Source organism: Rhinatrema bivittatum, chromosome 3 (assembly GCF_901001135.1).
Source record: "Rhinatrema bivittatum chromosome 3, aRhiBiv1.1, whole genome shotgun sequence".
Taxonomy (NCBI): Eukaryota; Metazoa; Chordata; class Amphibia; order Gymnophiona; family Rhinatrematidae; genus Rhinatrema; species Rhinatrema bivittatum.
The window spans coordinates 479,806,225-479,822,595 of NC_042617.1; the positions used below are offsets into that span (position 1 = coordinate 479,806,225).

The 16,371-nt window shown below is 42.1% G+C and overlaps 1 protein-coding gene across 1 annotated transcript in view; it reads right to left on the bottom strand.

Annotated features, from left to right (window-relative positions):
* The window catches only part of ATAD2B (ATPase family AAA domain containing 2B), a 610,472-nt gene that overhangs the window by 108,494 nt on the left and 485,607 nt on the right, over positions 1-16,371 (bottom strand). The window contains exons 21-22 of the mRNA XM_029596002.1: positions 16,032-16,228; positions 11,185-11,344 (exon numbers count right to left, since the gene is read on the bottom strand). Coding sequence (XP_029451862.1) covers positions 11,185-11,344; positions 16,032-16,228 — 357 coding nt within the window. The remainder of the gene's footprint in view (positions 1-11,184; positions 11,345-16,031; positions 16,229-16,371) is intronic.

Here is a 16,371-nt window from a genome sequence, read left to right on the forward strand (position 1 = left end):
CAGAAAAGCTTTTGCTTGCAAGGTGTCCAAGTCTGCCCCTATGAATGATAAAGTTTGAGATGGGACTAAGTAGGATTTGTCGTAGTTGACGAGAAATCCTAGCGAAATCAGAGTGTGTAAGGTAAGATGTAGGGACGACAGAGCAGTTTGCTGAGTGGGAGTCCTGATTAACCAATCGTCTAAATAGGGGTAGACGTGAACACCTTGAGTCCTGAGGAAGCCTGCAACTACTACGAGGTATTTTGTGAAGATTCATGGTGCAGACACGAGGCCGAATGGAAGCACTCTGTACTGATAGTGCTTGGGGCCTACCAGAAATCTCAGGTATCTGCAATGAGATGGAGTTATCGCAATATGTGTGTATACGTCCTAGAGGTCAGGAGAGCAGAGCCAGTCTCCTCTTTGCAGAAGAGGAAGAAGAGAACCCAAGGTTACCATTTTGAACTTTTCTCGATGGAGGTACTTGTTGAGGGCATGTAAGTCCAGAATTGGATGCACACCTCCCGATTTTTTGGGGATTAGAAAGTACCGGGAATAGAACCCTATGCCGTGCTGAGAATATGGTACTGGTTCTATTGCTTTGGCCTGGAGGAGGAGGGAGGCCTCCTGTTCCAGGAGGATGGAGTGGTTGGATGTTCTCCACGTCGGTAGAGGTGGAGAGTACAGGTGGAATGGAGAAAAGGTTCAGATGATAACCTTGAGCGATTATCGCAAGGACTCACTGGTCTGAGGTGATGGCTGCGAGTGATATGATACAGACTTTCAGATACTTGAAAGGTTTTAATGATCCAAAAACAACGACAAACCTCTTCCGTAGGAAAATAATCAGCAGAACCAGGGGTCATGATTTGAGGCTCCAGGGAGGAAGATTCAGAACCAATGTCAGGAAGTATTTCTTCACGGAGAGGGTGGTGGATGCCTGGAATGCCCTTCCGGAGGAAGTGGTGAAGACCAGAACTGTGAAAGACTTCAAAGGGGCGTGGGATAAACACTGCGGATCCATAAAGTCAAGAGGCCGCCAATGAAGAGTGGGTGACTCGCCAGAATGATGGCTATTGACACAATACCCTTATTAAATAAACATACACATGCTTACTGTGACTCCTACATCGCTCTAAGCTTCAACAGCAAGAGGTAATGGAAAAAAGGATTTGCACTCACAAAGAGGGGAGTAGCTGGCTTGTTACGGCGGTTACTACCCCAAACCAAATATGCCTGATACTTCACTTTCAATGCATATACAGCATAGCTCTCTGCTTCAATGACAGGGGAGAAGAATAACTGATACTTCACACATCCAGCAGAGCTCTCTGCTACAACGGCAAGGGAGAAGAAAAAGGGTTCGCACTCAAAACGCGGGGAGTAGCTGGCTTGTTACGGCGGTTACTACCCCAAACCAAATGTGCCTGATACTTCACTTTCCATGCATATCCAGCATGGTTCTCTGCTGCATCGGCATGGGAGAAAGACTGATACATCACGCATTTCCAGCATAGCTCTCTGCTTCAACGGCAGGGGAAAAAAAAATTAACAAACAAACAAACAACAAACAACGGCAGGGGGAAAAATAAAACAAAAACAAAAAACTGATGCTTCACGCATATCCTGCATAGCTTCAACAACAGGGGTGAAGAAAAAAGGATTCGCAATCACAAAGCGAGGAGTAGCTGGCTTGTTACGGCGGTTACTACCCCAAACCAAATGTGCCTGATACTTCACTTTCAATGCATATCCAGCATGGCTCTCTGCTTCTACAGCAGGGGAGAAGTAAAAAAAAAAAAAAAACCAACAAGAGCTGTACAACATAGTCTAGGTAAAACAAATAAGCATGGGTGTAGCTTGCTTATCGCGGCAGTTACTGCCCTACTACCCCTAACTAATCAAGCTAGATATTTCACTTGCATGCAGCTCCATCACTGCTCTCTACATTAATGGTGGGGGTGGAAGGGGAATAGAACAAGGAGCTAAGAGTAACAGATAAGAATGAGAGAAAAAATGTGTGAGGCTTGCTGGGCAGACTGGATGGGCCATTCGGTCTTCTTCTGCCGTCATTTCTATGTTTCTATGATTGAGTGCCACTTGATGAAATGGCACAATCGACCTCCCACTGGTATCTGTGGCAGTGGAAGCTGGCTGCTGCTCCTTATGCAGGAGTCAAAAACCAGAAGCAGGGCCTGGCTGAGGAGCTGCTTGAGGCTTTTGTTTTCGTAGTTGATGAGACTGGGTTTTTTGGAAAGTCCTAGATGGTGGTGAGTAGGATTTCTTCGGACGGAAGAATGATTTCTTAGTGTCCTTCCGGAGAGGCTGTTTTGAGGAATACTCAGAAAGCATCAGAGAGCACTGTCTCAGGGTATCATGATGGTCCTTGAGTTCCGCCACCATCCGTTGAATCTGCTCGCCAAACAGATTGTCTCCTACACAGGGCAGGTCGGATAATCTGTCTTGTACTTCAGGGCGAAGGTCTGAAGACTTGAGCCAGGCCCATCTTCTTGCCGAAATAGCAGCTGCAGATACCCTGGTAGCAGTGTCAAAGATGTCATAAGATGATCTTATCTCATGCTTGCCTGCCTCAAAGCCCTTGTTCCCTAGGGTTTGAAGTTGATCTTGGAACTGTTCAGGCTGGGAGTCAGTTCTTGTATCTGCTTAAATAAGACCCTGTTGTATTGGGTCATATAGAGCTGATAAGAGGCAATTCGGGAGATGAGCATTGAGCCCTGGAAGACACGACGACTAATGGCATCTAGAAATTTCTAGACGACTAATGGCATCTAGAAATTTTTGCTCCTTGTCTGGGGGAAAGGAAGAGTGGGGTTTCGATCTCCTTGCCCTCTTTTGGGCCGATTCTACAACCACAGATTGGTGATCCAACTAAGGTTTTTGAAAACCTGGGGCTGATTGTACTAAGTAAGTGGTGTCAGCCTTTCTGTTGACTGGAGCAACAGAGCCAGGGTGTTCCCAGTTCTTTTTTAGGAGATCCAGAAGAACCTAGTGAATAGGGATGGAGGTTATTTCCTTGGGAGCATCCAGGAATTGTAACAGCTCCATCATTTGATGTCTGTCATCTTGTTCGGTCTGTAATTGGAAGGGAACCAATTCAGACATCTCCTTCACAAATTTTATGAAGGAAAGGTCCTCTGGAGGAGAATGCTTCCTGCTTTCAGTAGGAGAAGGTGGTGAAGGCAAGTCATCGGTGTCTGGTGAAGAATCATCAGTCCAGGTATCATCGGGATCAGCACCTGCCCCTCTAGGAACCGGAGGGGGACAGAGTGGTGGAATTTCTAAAGGTCCAGGTCTAGGCTCTGAAGGAATCGAAGGAGGAACTGGAGGCACCGATGAAGGCATCGAAGGCACCGGTGCAGGCATCGAGGGGTTCGGTGGCGTTGGATGCATCGGCGTTTTTCGATCCTAAACAATTGAAGGATTTCTTGTTGGGTCATCCTAATGATTCTCCTGAAGTGTGATCAACTATTAAGAAATAGGGTAACTCTCCTATCTAATTTCCTGAGTATTGAAAATGTATGTTATTCACTCTTATTTTCTCTTGCCTGGAATATTACCTATATTAAGGTGTATATCTATTTACTTTAGTATTGTTATTTCAGAGATGTTAATCTGGTTTTTCTTGATTTATTTTCACCGAAATTCTTCTGTAACATTTCATGTATTAAGTGAAAAAGTTTGAAAATTAAAAATAAAAAAAAATTGTAGAAGGCGAGATGGTATGAGATGGGGTTTTTGGTAATTGATGAGAAATCCCAACGATTGAAGCAGATTGATTGTGAGTTTGAGAGAGTTGAGAGCTCCTTGTTTTGATTGACTCTTGATGAGTCAGTCATCCAGATAAGGAAAAATATGTATGCTTTTCTTGTGTAAATGGGCCACCACTGCTAGGCACTTTGTGAATACTCGGGGTGCTGATGTAAGTCCGAATGGCAGAACTCAGTATTGAAAGTGTTGATGACCCACCAGGAAATGCAGGAATTTGCGATGAGGAGGGAATATTGGAATGTGAGTGTAAGATCCAGAGAACAGAGCCAATCTCCTGCTTGAAGAAGGGGAAGCATGGTGCCTAAGGACACCATCCTGAATTTTTCTTTCCGTAGAAATGTGTTGAGATTTCGGAGGTCTAAGATGGGTCGTAGTCCTCCTGTTTTCTTTGCAATGAGAAAACAGCGGGAGTAGACTCCTCTACCCTGCTGAGGTTGGGGAACTGGTTCCACGGCCCTGGCTCTCAGCAGAGTGGATAATTCTGTTTGTAACTCTGTTTGTAAAAGATTTGTATGATCCTTGTATATCCAGAGGGAGTTTGGTGGGGAATCTCTGGCTACTGTGAGAAAATCCAGATGGTAACCTTGTGTCACAATGGATAGTACGTTGTGATATTTGTCCAATTGGGTAGAAAGAATGAGATTCAGCCTCCAACTGGCAAGTGCTGGATCAGGTTACTGGAGTGGCTGCTGTTCTCTGGAAGGATTTCAAAACCCCGATGTCAGGCCTGTCTGAGGGGGAGGTTGAGGTCTAGATGCTTTTGGTTGTCTGGATTGACCTTTCTGGGAAGGTCTTTTTGTCTTACCACGAGGTGCTGGAGGATAAAACCTTCGTGGTCTATAATAAGGTTTTCTGGTATTTTTCCTGTTTGTTCGCCTTGCAGAAGATGGAGTTTCTGCAGCAACGATGGAAAGCTGGGGCAGAGTTTCATTATGGTCTAACTGTGCAACTTGCACCTTTTCTCCAAAAAGGTTGTCACCAGTGCAAGGGAGGTCTGCTAATTTCTCCTGAATCTCAGGCTGGAGATCAGATGCCTTTAGCCAAGCCCATCTTCTTGCACTAATACCTGTCACTGCCATCCTGGAAGATGTCTCGAAACATGTGTTTGTAATGATTTAATTTTATGTATGTATTTATGTACATCGCCTAGGCCTTTTAGTGTTAGGCGATTAATAAATTTTATTAAATAAAAATAAAAAAAATAATAAATAAAATAACAGTCATAGGCTGCACGCACCTCATGTTTACCTGCTTCTAGGCCAGAGCTTTCCAAACTGTGTGTCGCCTGCAGTGGAAAGGTGTGTCATCTGGTCCACATAGCAGCAGGGCCAGCGGAAGCAGGGAACTACAGCAGGAAGATTGGTAGGGCCGTGGTGGAGCTTACCTCACCATGGCCTGAAGAAAAGGGTCACGTTCACTCCTCCTCCTTCCTGCCTGCACAGCCCCGGAAGAAAAACATTGCCGGAGCCGCCTGGGCAGGAAGGAGGAGGAGCATCTGCCATGTACAGAAGAAGAGCAGCGTTAATGGGCCGCCGCATATCCCACGTTGCGGTGGCCCGAGAAGAGGAGGAAACCCAGTAGCAGGGCCACTGCGGATCCCACGTCGCAGTGGCTCGAGAAGAGGAGGAAACTCGGTAGCAGGGCCACTGCGGATCCCACATCGCAGTGGCTCAAGAAGAGGAGGAAACTGGGTAGCAGGGCCGCTGTGAGAATGAGAACCTGATTATGTGTTTGAGGGAAGAAGACAGATGGAGAGAAAAGAAATAGAAAAAAAAGACCCTGTAAAAGGAATTGGCAAAAAAACAAGAAAGGGAAGGTGGAAAAAAAAGCCTGTGACAACCGATTAGAAAACTAAGATCAGACAGCAAAGGTAAAAACAATTATTTTTTAGTGATTGGCATATGCTATCTTTGGGAATGTGCAAGCGTAGCACTTTCTTTATGCCGATCTCGCAATGTACGAGATCGGCATGAAGTGGAAGCCCGCAAATATTTAATACCACGGGGCCTGCACAGAGAAGGCAGCAGAACGAGCTTCAGTGCCAGTAGCAGCAATCAGCACCTCCCTAAATATCCACATGGCAGCAGTGACAGCAGTAGCAGAAAAATGAGAGAGGCTCTGAGGTTGCTGGCAAAAGAAAGAGAAGGGGGTCTGCCTTCAATTTGTGCAATTGTATGAATAGGAGTCTGCCTGGGGGTGTATGTGTGTGAATGTATGGGTGCCTGCCTGAGGCTGTATCTGTATATGAGAACGAATGGGTGTCTTCCTGGGGTCCTGTCTGTGTGAAAATAGGTGCCTGTCTGTGTGTGTGGTGTATGTGTGTGTGAGAATAAATTGGTGCCTGCCTGCCTGGGGGTCTCTGTGTGTGTGAGAGAATGAATGTGTGCACGCCTGGGGGGTGGGGAGGGAGCGGTATGAGAATGAATGGGAGCTGCCTGGGGGTCAGTGTGGGTGTAACATTCTGTAATCCACAAAAATGTATGTATATATTTAAGGAAACATACATAAATTGTCGAAATACGTTTTGTTCATTTAACCTTTAACCTCTGGTTTGCTAGTAGACTGAATTACTGTGTCGTGAAATTATATTTGTCTAAAAAGTGTGTCACCAACATGTATTATATTTCAAGAAATATTTCTAAAAATGTATGTATCTCTTTTAAAAATGTAATCCGTTGTGATGGCATGTCTGAACGACGGTATAGAAAAATTGATAAAATAAATGAAAAGTCTGGAAAGCTCTGTTCTAGGCCTTTATGAATTATAGAATTGAAGGAATCTTGGTGTTGCTGTAGCAGAGATTCTAACAATTCTTGTGTCTGTTTCCATAAGTTTCGTTGGTATTGAGTCATATATAATTGGTATGAGGAAATTCTGGAAACAAGCATGGAGCCTTGAAACATCTTTCTTCCCAGAGTGTCAAGAAATTTCTGCTCCTTGCCAGGAGGTGTGGATGAATGTGGACAGATTCTTTTTGATCTTTTTTGGGCGGACTCTACCACCACAGATTGGTGTGGGAGCTGAGGCTTTTGTAAACCTGGTATGTGTTGGACTAAATATGTGGCATCCGTCTGCTTGTTCATTGGTGGAATTGAACAAAGATGTTCCCACAATCTATGTTGAAGATCAACTAGGACTTCATGGACTAGAATGGCAAGTCCCTCTTTGGGGGGGGATCTACAAACTGTAGAACCTCCAGAGTTTTATGTCTTGTGTCCTCCTTGGTTAATAACTGGAAAGGAATTGTACAAGACATTTTCTTTATGAAGTTGGAAAAGGAGAGGTCCTCTGGAGGTGACTTTCTCCTTTCTTCTGGTGGAGATGGGCCAGATAATAAATCTTCGGAGGAAGAATCGGTATCCACATCCTCCCAGGTATCTGATAAGGTGTGATGTGGAGACGTGGAATAAGGAGGAAGAAGTGGCATCGAAGGATGTAAAGGCATCTATGGTTTTGGATGAGACCTCGGTGGCATCGATGGAGGTGGATGTGGAATCGATAGCCCCGATGGAATAGTCGGGCGCCTCGGTTGAGAAATACCTGATGGCCCCCGGTATCGGCTCAGGTATCGGTAAATTAAAATCTGAGGCTTCATCATCCGAAGAACCGGGAATTGGTATCGGTGATGGGTCTTTTATCGGTGTCATCGGTTTCGATGGCAGTGGTTGCATCGGCAGGGCACCGATTAAGGCATCGATACTTGCGAGTAACGGTGTAAACACTGATGGCTCTGGCATTGGTGTTGGTGCTGGCATCAGCACCGGTGGATGGAGATCTCGAAGAGCTTCGACTACTGCCTGGCGGATGAACCTGTCCAGGTCCTTCCTTATAGCTGGTGAGGTCAGAGCAGTTATAGGGGGTGGCAGAGAAGGCGGAACTGGCTCTTCCACAGGTCCCTGTGGAGGCACAGTATCCGGCACCGATAGCGGTGGGGATCGCCTTGGACTAAGAGGCATCGAGGTTTAAACACAGGGGTAGAAGCCAGAGAATGTGCCTGAAACAGAGACTTGAACCCAGTGGCACAAAACAGAGATTGATCACTCAGCAGTTCTCTTCATCAACTGTAGTTTGGTCTGTGCAGAGAAGGCAGGACCTCTTTTCAGAAAGCCTGTCATGAACTGGAACGGGACAGTAGAAGGAAGTATTTACTCCCGGTTGTTTAAGCTCCCTGCAGGGTTAAAGTATCCACAGAGGCAATGGCTGTGTTTTGGGGTTGTCATGCTGCACAAAGGAATCTTGCAAAGGAGAATTGGTTACAGAAGCTTTGGCTGTGTTGGGGAATCGTACAACCTACTTCTAACCCGTGGGAAGGCGGACCTGACAACATGGTGCATGATGAGATCCCACTAACTTTTATGGTAAAGTCCAAACTAAAAACCTTTTGGATCTTTATATGGGCCAGGATACCCAAACTCGATTGTGCAAATTTATACTCTGTGTATTAGATTACAGGGAAAGTGGATGTGAAGATATTTCGTTGTACGCATAGTAACAGGTAGCCTCATGTTAAATGGAATGCTGCCAAGAGAAGCATAAGACATTGCTTTGCCTGAATAAGCAATAATGTAGCCTAAACAAAAGTTTCTGTGAAGAAATGCTACAGTTTGAATAGAAGATGTTTACTCACTGTGAAGAAGTATTACAGCTTTAAGAGAGACATATTATAGCTAGAGCACAAGAAAGTTTTTACTATACACAAAGCAGCTGTTTCACTTAGATGAGCCTGAAGAAACATTATAGTTTAAAGATAAAGAAGTGCCTTGCCTGGAAAGGAAATGATTCAAATAATGTATTATAATTCAGACACTGTATATCCTTGTTTTGGGGGGGGGGGGGGGGGGGAAGGGAGGGGGTGGTTGAGCTGTAAAGAACAAATAAAATCGGACAGGGCATGTATAAGCCAGATCTGTTTTAGAGAATATAAAAGAAAGTAAGCTGCAACATACAAGCGGTACAGATTAACAAGACCCTGAACTAATCTGAACACCAGTGCTGTGTCCTCAGACCCATTAGAGAGAGAGACTACATCTTACTCTCAGTGGGAATCACTGGAGCTGCTAAACCTGACCGGACAGGAAACCAGAGCTCATCTGACTGCTTGCAAAGCAATCACTGAAGACATATCCAATTAATTGTGTTAAGGAAATCAGGTGTTCACTTACTATTCCACACACACTGATTCTGAAATAACCTTATTGTTCCTACTTTGTAAGTTATCGTACCTCAAGAAACACAGAATTGTTTAATTTATATCCTTTTTATTGGATAAGAAAAAACTGGTTCAATTAAGAGAGTTATTAGGAAAATTGACGTCAATTAACCATTACCTTCGCATTTTTCAACAGAATCAAAGTTTTGAAACTAAATCCCATTGCTATTTTATAGATCTTCATAACATCCCGCGGTCTCTTTGGGCATTTCTGCTCTTTTTCAAGCCGCTTAAGGGATCATCTTTAATCATAGGTCTTTAAAGTCCACTCATATTTTTTTTTTTTTAATGTTTTTTCTTAGAACAATTTTTCTATAAAATATACTCTCCGGTATTATTATTTCTTTTTTTTTTTAGATAGTAGTGACATTTATATGAAAGTAGTAATTTTAAAGTACTTCCCTTTCAGGGGTAGCAGAGTTCAGTTCACGGGGGGTGCAACCCTCCCAATGATGACAGAGAACAGTTCGACGTGTCCACGTTTCGCGTCCAAAGCTGCCTCAGGAACTTCTTTGCTGAATGGGATGTCAGCATTTACTCTTTAAATACAAGACCGCGATGTGGTCAGGCCATAAGCACTCTCTCCCATGCTTTTTGGTCATGTCCCCCTGTGAAGAGATTTTGGCGCAAGGTGGCCAGTTACTTGGAAGATATCATGGATGTGACTCTCCCCATTTCCCCTATGTGGTTTCTTTTTGGTTGTGTTTCCCCTATTAGGGTACGGAGCCCTGGCTCTCGTTTACTCCTGCAGAAAGCATGTCTGGTGGGGAAGAGAGTGATCCTGCTGCTGTGGCGCTCCAACGCCTCTCCCTCTCCCTCATATTGGACCTGGAGAAATCTTTTTCATGCCATGATGACAATGGAACATATGGGATCTCGAGCTTCCCCGAGGCACCAAAGAACATTCCTACTTACCTGGGACTCATATTTACAAAGCTTATCGCATAGAGCTCGGAGTCTAATTGTAAATGAGTAGTTCTTTGCCTTCTTGGACGGTGTACCCACGTCGTGCGCAGCTGTATATATGTTGATTCCAATGTAACATGCCGTGAGGGGGGGAGGGAGGGGGGGATGGGGGAAATTGTTGACTGCACTGTCTGATGTTGAATGTGGGGTGGGTCAAGGAACCAGCCTACCTCACTGTTGTTTTTGGTCTTTGGTCTTCTGGTATATGAAAACCTAATAAAAAACGTTTACAACTAAATACAAGACCGCTATTGGGTACACTGTATTGTGCCGCGACGATGCAATGTACATGTCAAACTGTTCTCTGTCATCATCGGGAGGGTTGCACCCTCCCGCGAACTGGACTCTGCTACCCCTGAAAGGGAAGTACTTTAAAATTACTACTTTCATAAAAATGCCACTACTATCTAAAAAATGAAATATTAATACCGGAGAGTATATTTTATAGAAAAATTATTCTAAGAAAAAACATTAAAAAAGAAAATATGAGTGGACTTTAAAGACCTATGATTAAAGATGATCCCTTACGCAGCTTGAAAGAGAGCAGAAATGCCCAAAGAGACCATGGGATGTTATAAAGGTCTATAAAATAGCAATGGGATTTAGTTTCAAAACTTTGATTCTGTTGAAAAATGCGAAGGAAATGGTTAATTGACGTCAATTTTCATAATACTTACAACATTCGTCAATATTCAAAATTAGAGTAATATATAGTCAATTAAAAGGGTATCATGGTAAAAACTTGTAATTCTCATTATTATACTTGGGGTTCACAAACGTTTTCAGAATACTGTAGTACATACCACTGCATTTAGTATGTTAACTCAAGGAATACAGAACAAGCACATGCTAAAGAATATAAGTAGGTGAAAGCATTCTGAGGCCTAATGATAAGAATGGCTATCTGATATAAAGACATCTGTTTTAATATTCTTTTTATGGTACAAATGCTTCCAAGTAGCAGCACCTCCTACCTGTTGCAAAACCTTGAAAAAGAAAAAGAAAAAATCCCCACTATTTGTTCCTCTTTACCATATTAATATTTATTGCTCTACATGTGGAAATTTTAATTATGTAGCTACTATGAGGGCCTGTCCCTCAAATGAGACAGACTCTGTAGAAAGTTTCCTTTCATACAATGAAAGAGTACTATACGATTGCCTTTTTCAGGGTTATCCATGTACAAGCTGGAGCACAAAACTGAAAAAAGCCAAACATGAAATTTTACTCTACTTCCTTACCTCCAGGTTCTTTGTCAGGATTATATTCCAATGCATTACTACAGATAAGATCTATATCCTTTAGAAAATCCTTGACAGTTAAATACTTATGCTTGTCAATTTTGGTCATTATAGTGGAGAGATCCATCGGCTCTTTAATAACTTCAAGATAATCTGAAACCTAAAGGCAAACACAATACTGAAGTTACACAGGCCACTGATCATTTCCTTTTATATTTTTTGTTTTTGATCTAACAGTTTTTTTTCTGTTCCTTTTGATTTCCAGCTAAACTGGAACCAGCATTCAAACTGGTGCCAGGAGCTTTCATTCACAACTATCTGGAAATTTTAGCTTATATTATATCCCCTTCTAACTTCAGTCCAGTCACTGCAGAGACAGTCCTTGGCCAGGGGCCATGTACCAGGGCTACTTGCAGAAACATGTAACCACAGGCCCTAAATCTGGCAATTAGGTAATGATTACAAGCTCCTTCTCACCAGAGACTGTGAACATTGCCTCTGCAGCCCTGGCCAACCCGAGAGCAGAAGATCTGAGCTTCTGCAGAACACCATGCAGCCCTGTCACTAAGCCAACAGACCAGCCCCTATTTCCTTTTTTCATTCTTCTCTCATCCATAATTATAATCAGAGTTAAAAAGATTAACATATACATAAATACTAAAAAATGATCACCAAAATAGTTGGGCAACAATCATAAATTAAGAAAACCAAAATAAGTAGTAAATTTTTCCTCAAACCTTTATAAATATATTGTACTAGCAACCTGTACTAGAATCCTGAGGGAGTACTGAGAGCAGAAGCCACCAGCTCTGTTGGAGAGAACAAGATCTGTGAATATTGCTTTGCTATGAAATGTTTTGAAAGTTAAAGCTTAGGAGAGAAGAGCTTGTGGGGGTAAAATGGGAATTCTGACTCTGCTGATTTTTACAATTAAAAGTAGCTAATTCCTTGTTTCTGTGTCTCCCCCTGATCCCAATTCTCATGTATCCCAAGCACATTCTTTGATTTATAGATGGTCATCTCAATTAATATAACAAGGGGGACTTTTTACAACAAAAGTCATTTAGGGATTTAGATAAAACAAGAAAGTAAACCTTCCCTTATAAATAGATTAACTACTTTCTCCTTGCTGTCACTGACAAACATAAAACATACTAAATAAATTTAAAGGACTTTACATTGTATTAAGCATCACTACTCCCTTAGCAAACGTAAATATCACACACTACAATAATATTAAGATGAGGTCAGTAGTCCAGCAGCAAGATGGGGGCTACCCAGTATTTTGCACTGCGTGCCACATATATGATTATTTACCAACTGATGAGAGTTATATGTATGCACCCAGTGCAAAGAGCTCCTGGTTCTCAGAAAACGAGTCTGATCTCTAAAGACCAGAGTGGCAGACCTGGAGGACCTGAGGGAAACAGAGGTTTATAAAGAAGACCTTCAAGAATATAATACAATGGTTCCACATCCAGTCTGACAACCTCTGTGTTGCTTTGGAGAAGCAAGGTTTCCTGGAAGGTCAGCATCACTCTGGTGTGGCAGGAAACGATCCTGTAGCTAGGACATTCCCTCCAGGTGATGATGCAGTATACTCTTGCACCAAGGATATCTCCAGGGGCATATGCCTAGGAGGGAAGGATTAGGATGGCCATTATAGTTGGTGATTCAATCATTATGAATATAGATAGCAGGGTAGCTGGTAGGTGTGAGGATCACTTAGTAAGCTGCCTGCCTGATCCAAAAGTAGTGGACCTCATGCGTCACCTACATAAGATTTTAGACAGCTGTCATGCTACATGCGAATACCAATGACATAGGTTTTGGAAACCAAATTTAGGCTTTAAGGTAGAAAGTTGAAATCCAGAATCTCCAGGGTAGCATTCTCGGAATGCTCCCTGTTTCACATGCAAGGCCCCAGAGACAGGTAGAGCTCAGAGTTTTAATGCATGGATGAGGCAATGATGCAGAGAAGAGGGCTTTAGGAATATTAGAAACTCGGGAACATTTTGGAGAAGAGGGTGAACCTATTCCAAAAGAATGAGCTTCATCTTAACCAGAGTAGAATCAGGCTGATAGAGCAGCTTTTAAACTAGATCATGGGGGAAAGCCAACAGTTATTCAGAAGCGGATAGTTCAGAGTGAGGTATCCTCAAAAGATACTGGTATAAAGAGCAAGTTAAAATATCCCATTGGAGAGACTGTAATAGAATCAGAAGTAACCCAAGTATTTAAATAGAGAGCATACAGAGATAAATCATTCCAAACTGGCCAGTTCATTTACTAGGCAGGTTACAACAATTAAAAACATACTTTGAATCATCTGTATGAAAATGCCAGAAGTCTAAAAAAATAGATTGGATAGTTAAAATGTATGGCACTGAATGAAGATGTAAACATAATAGGTATCTCAGAGACCTGATGGAAAGAGAATAATCAATGGGACACTGTGATACCAGGTACAATTTATATCAAAATGATAGGCCAGGTCAAATTGATGGGTTGGTGCTATATGTTAAGGATGGCATAGAACAGAATAAAAGTCCTGCAAGAGACCAAAAGCACTGTGGAATCCTAATGGATAGAAATGTCATGTGTACTGGGGAAGAGTGTAGTGGTGGGGGTTTATTACCATCTGCCAAGTGAGAATAAAGAGACAGACAGTGAAATGCTAACAGAAAGAGAAGGGGGCCTACTCTAGATCTAATCCTCACTACGACAAAGGATCTGGTGCAAGAGACAACAGTGGTGGGGCAGCTTAGCAACCGTGATCATAATGTAATCAAATTTAACAATCAATGAAGGGAAAACATTGAGGAAAAATACAGCAGTGGCATTTAGCTTCAGAAGGAAGACAAGGATAACTTTAGGAAATTAGTTAGAAAAAGAACTAAAAGGAGCAGTTGCAAAGGTTACAAGTTTGCAGTCTTTATTCAGGAGGATGTCAAGGAGATACCTATGCCATTAACATTCTTTAAGGGTGATGTTTTAGAGAAACTAAATTAAATCACAGAGAACCAGGAATATGTAACAGAGCAAACTGACAAAACTAAAGAGTAACAAATCATGGGACTGGATGGTATATACCTAAAAGCTCTGAAAGAACTGATAAATGAAACTATAAACTTATTACTAGTAATCTCTAAATTCTTATTCAAAATGGCTACAGAACCTGAGGACCAGAGGGCTGCCAATATGCCAATGTAACACCCATTTTTAAAAAGGGCTCTAGAGGTTATCTGGGAAAATACAGACTGGACAGCTTGACATTGGTACTGGGCAAAATTGAGAAGCTATTGTAAAAACAAAATTACTGACAATCTGGATTGACACAAACTAATGGGGCAGAACCAACATGGATTTAACAACGGGAAGTCTTGTCTTATAAATCTATTAGATTTTTTTTGAAGGGGTTAACAAACATGTATCTACAGGTGAGTCAGTTGTAATAGTGTATCTGGATTTTCAGATGAGGTCTGAAGCTCCTCAGAAAATTAGAGTCATGGGATAGGAGGCAATGTTCTGTTGTGGATTGGTAACCAAGGATAGGAAACAGTAGGACAGAATGGTCATTTTTCTCACTAGAGAAAAGTAAATGGTGTAGTACCCCAGGGATCTGTACTGGGACCAGTGATTTTTCAATATATTTATAAATGACCTGGAAAAGGGAGGGATGAGTAAGATGATCAAATTAGTAGATGTCAAAATAGTTCCAAGTTGTCCGATTGCAAACCAATTGTGAGGAATTGCAAGAGGACCTTGCAAAACTAGGAGAATGGGCAACAAAATGGCAGATAAATTTAATGTAGACAAGTGAAAAGTGATGTATACATGGAATGATAAACCAAACTAAGGGTACACAATGCTGAATTCCGTATTGGGTTTCACCATCCAGGAAAAGAATCTCGGAACCATAGTGGACAATACTTTGAAATCCTCAGCCCAGTGTGAGGAAGCGGTCAAAACTACAGAATATTAGGCAATATTAGAAAAGCAATGGAAAATAAAACAGAGGAAATACTGCCTCTGTATTGATGCATTGTACAACCGTATCATCTCATAAGAAATATAGTAGAACTATAAATGTACAGAGAAGGCTGCCCTATGAAGTGAAGCTAAACAAGTTAGGCTCTTCAGCCTGGAGAAGAGATAGCTAAGAGGAGATATGATAGATATTTAAAAATCATGAGTGGGGTAAAGTGGGTAAATGGAATGGTTATTTACCCTTTCAATTAGTTCTAGGACTAGGGGTTACTGCATGAAGCTAATAGGTAGCATATTTAAAACAAATTAGAGAAAGTATTTTTTCATTCAGTACACAATAACACCTTGGAATTTGCTGCCAGATGATGTGAAAGCTGTTAGCATAGCTGGGTTCAAAAAGGATTTTAACAAGTTTCTGGCGGAAAAGTCCATAAACTATTATTAACTAAGAAGAATTAGGAAGGCTACTGCTTGCTCTGGTTATTAGCAAGAAGGACTGGATCTAGTCTTTGGAATCCTGGCAGATACTTGTGACCTGGATTGGCCTCTGTCAGACATGATGCTGGGCCTGATGGGCTGTTGGTCTGACCTAGCACAGCATTTATGTTTTTATAAATTAAGCTTCCATCCTCATGGAGTAAGGCATCAAATCATCAAAGAACAATTATGTGTACCCTTAGTCAGAATTAAAACAGAATTGCTTTCAAGTACTGAAGAATGGTTAGCACTGTATTTTACAAACCACAATGCCCTTTCATTAGAACATTAGTCTTAACTGCTTAAAACAAATTATGAATAAGCTAATTTTTGCATAAGCAAAAATCAACCCCATTGTTTGCATGCTATGGAAACAAGACCTCTTCAATATCCACCGGTTTGCTGAAGATGTTGAAGCGTTTGTCAGTGGCCAGCCGTTTGGTAACATCCCTGAGAAACAAGCGCAGCTCTCGTAAAGTGTTCTCCTCCTGGTCCTCCATTCTTTGCTTTTCTGCTTCAGACAGCTGACGAGATGCTAAAGGTAGTGCAAGAGGAAGTACTTCCATAGCATGTAGGTCTAAGAAGAATGGGGGAACAAAACAGAGAACATTAAGTCATAAATGTAGCCTCATTTAAAAACTGTGGGAGGGCTGCAGGAAGAACATTCAATCAACATTCTCGGAAGAAAAAAAACAAATTTAAGGGAGCCATGCAGGGGTT